The sequence below is a fragment of the Cynara cardunculus genome, assembly GCF_001531365.2.
Source record: "Cynara cardunculus var. scolymus isolate 2C chromosome LG 14, CcrdV1, whole genome shotgun sequence".
NCBI lineage: Eukaryota > Viridiplantae > Streptophyta > Magnoliopsida > Asterales > Asteraceae > Cynara > Cynara cardunculus.
This window is the reverse complement of record NC_037541.1, coordinates 13,157,078-13,159,984: the sequence shown is the minus strand read 5'-3', so window position 1 is coordinate 13,159,984 and position 2,907 is coordinate 13,157,078. Positions and strand designations below refer to the sequence as shown.

The following is a 2,907-nucleotide window of genomic DNA, read 5'->3' as shown; positions in this document are numbered from 1 at the left end:
CTAAGTGTTTTCTGAAGTTCTTGAATATAAAGATTTAGGGAAAAGGGGTTCATCTTTCATGGATCTTGAATTGGATTTAGAGAGATTTCTTATGGATATTGAGATGAAAGATGAAGAGAGTTTTGCGGGTTTCAGAATCTTGCGTTGATTCGAGTTTTCGAATGATTCGAAGTGTTTTTATGGGTTATTAGATTGGGGGTTCTCTAAAGTTCTTGAATCTGAAGATTTAGGGAAAAGGGGTTCATCTTTTCATGGATCTTGAATTGGATTTAGAAAGGTTTCTTATGGATATTGAGATGAAAGATGAAGAGAATTTTGTGGGAATTGAAGACGAGAAAGAATTGAGTCGAAAGCGGAAGAGAGATTGTTATTTGATGTCGTTGGATTGGGTGAAAAGAGTTGCGAAGAATCCGTGTGATCCTGCAATCGGGTTTGTGCCGGGAATGTCGAAATGGGAGGCGTATGGAAGCGAGGAAGTGTGGAAGCAAGTTTTATTGGCGAAAGAGGCGATGCAGATGAAGGTTAACGTTGATTCGAATGCTATTTGGGAGGTAACTTTTGAATTCCGTAAACTTATTGATCGTGTTTGTAGTTTCGATAGCTTATGTTGAAGCTTAATCGTTTGTTAAACGTGTGAGTTGGGGTGAAGTTTTGTGTTCTTGTTATTGTCGCCCATGGGCAGGTTTCTTTGAGAACCATAAGAACCATCTATTCATAAAGTATTCATAATGAATATCATGAGTAATGAAAATGCATGATATTCTTGAATATCTATGTATATTCATCATGAATAATTAATGAACAGGTCTTTCTGAAGGTTCTTGAAGTATTCACAGTTCCTAAATGGCCTTTCCCCTTTCCCCTTGTTACGAGAAATCGTGAGAACCAACCATTCATGAATTATTCATAATGAATATTATTCATAATGAAAACGCATGATATTCATGATAAATAATAATGATGAATAATAGTCATAATGGAAAACCAAACTATTCATGATGAATGTCGTGATACATATTCACAATGAATGTTGTGAATAATGAAAATGTATGATATTCACGGTGAATGATATTAATGAATATTTATGTATATTCATCAAGAATAATTAATGAGTAGTCTGTTCTCATGGTTTTCACGGTTCTCACAATATTTAGATTTCCAAATGAATTCTTTCTGTCGGATATATCGAAGTCTAGCTTAAGACGACGAATCTGTATATCATTTACCAAATTGTACCTCCATATATTTTGGCAGAAGAAGCTAAAGATGCATCCAGATATGTATGATGATCGAGCCACGAAATCGACAACGAGATGCAGCCGAAGACTCGTTTCCTCCAAAGAGACTCGTTTAATCCTTTTTTCCCGGAAATCTGAGGTTCGAGATTGTTACGAATCATCATTCACCGGCAGCCGGAGCGAGATAGAACCTGAAGATGATTTCTTGGCTAGCAATTACAAGAAAAAATGGATCCCATTGGGTCGGTATTTTCAAGCGGAAATACCACCTTGGACTGGGGAAACATACGAAACCGAAACCAGATGGCTCGGGACCCGTGTTTGGCCTCTTGAAAAAACCGAACACCGAAGCAGTCTGATTGAAAGGGAACAAATGGGAAAAGGAAGACAAGGCTCGTGTGGCTGCGAATTCGTGGGCTCGTTAGAATGCGTTCGGTTGCATATTGCTGAGAAACGATCCAGGGTGAAGCTCGAGCTCGGTTCGGCTTTTGCGAAATGGAAATTCGATAAAATGGGCGAAGAAGTTTCGAGCAAATGGACTCGACATGAAGAAAAGAAGTTTGCGAAGATAATAAAGTCGAACCCCAAGTCTTCGGGTACGAGTTTTTGGGACGAACTTACGACCTATTTCAAGAACAAAACTAGACCGGTTCTCGTGAGCTATTATTTCAACGTCTATCTTCTGAGACGTCGGGCTCACCAGAACCGATCTAATCCGAGTAAAGTCGATAGTGATGACGACGAGCTTGAGAAAATCGGGCAGAAGATAAATGAGTCTATAGGACCCACTTTGTGCTCGCCGAAAAGGTGCATCTGAAGTTTATGTGATATTTTTGGACGGGTTCGATATTCGTTGGTTCATTTCTTTTTCGGTATAGTCGATTTTGATGGGTGACCATAGACCCATCGATCGTTTTTTAGGCCGGTTGATACGTAAGAATTTTGGGGGCAAAATTTTGAAGATTGGAAGTTTAGGGGTGGAAATGGAGATAGAGGCATAGGTTGAGGGCTTTAATGCTTGCATGTTTTTGGTACATTTATTCAAGTGTAGGCATGATTGCTTTATTGCTCTTGTTTTACCGTATTATATTTTTTATTAGGGTATTTTAACTTGATTTATATTTTGGGTAACATATTTTTAGAACTTTTATTTTGGTACCTAAGATGTAAAGTTTTAAACATTTAAGTATTCGGATAATAGGTTCAAGGCTAATTTTAGATTAAAAAAATCTCTGTCACTAACCACGTTAACGAATAATACTGAGTTGGATGTCATATCACTCGTCAGATCAGCATGATAACTGGTTAATGCTTCAATCGGTTACCTAGGTGCTTAAAAGTTTAAAACTTTATATCTTAGATACTAAAATGAAAGTTCTAAAAGTACATTACCCAAAATAGGAATCAAGTTAAAGTAGCTTGTTTTTTCATGCAATTTGTTCTTTTAAAATTACCATTTTTATTTCCATATTTTATAATTGATTGTTTAAAAATTTATTGCTTTTTTCGTTCATTTGTTTTACAATTCATTTCTATTTTAATCTCTCATACTTAAAAATAGTCGTTAGCTTTAGGAACGAAAATAGAAATGAATTACAAACTATAGGAACAAAAATCGCAATTTTAAAACCACAAGGACGAAATCTGTAATTTTTGACAAACTACATTG

At 36.3% G+C, this 2,907-nt stretch overlaps 1 protein-coding gene across 1 annotated transcript; it reads left to right on the top strand.

The window, feature by feature from the left end:
* Nucleotides 1-251: 251 nt before the first annotated feature.
* LOC112526444 (AT-rich interactive domain-containing protein 1-like) lies at nt 252-2,055 on the top strand. The gene is made up of 2 exons (XM_025136726.1): nt 252-551; nt 1,255-2,055. Exons 1-2 carry the CDS (start codon nt 252-254, stop codon nt 2,053-2,055), a joined length of 1,101 nt encoding a protein of 366 aa, XP_024992494.1.
* Nucleotides 2,056-2,907: the final 852 nt, after the last annotated feature.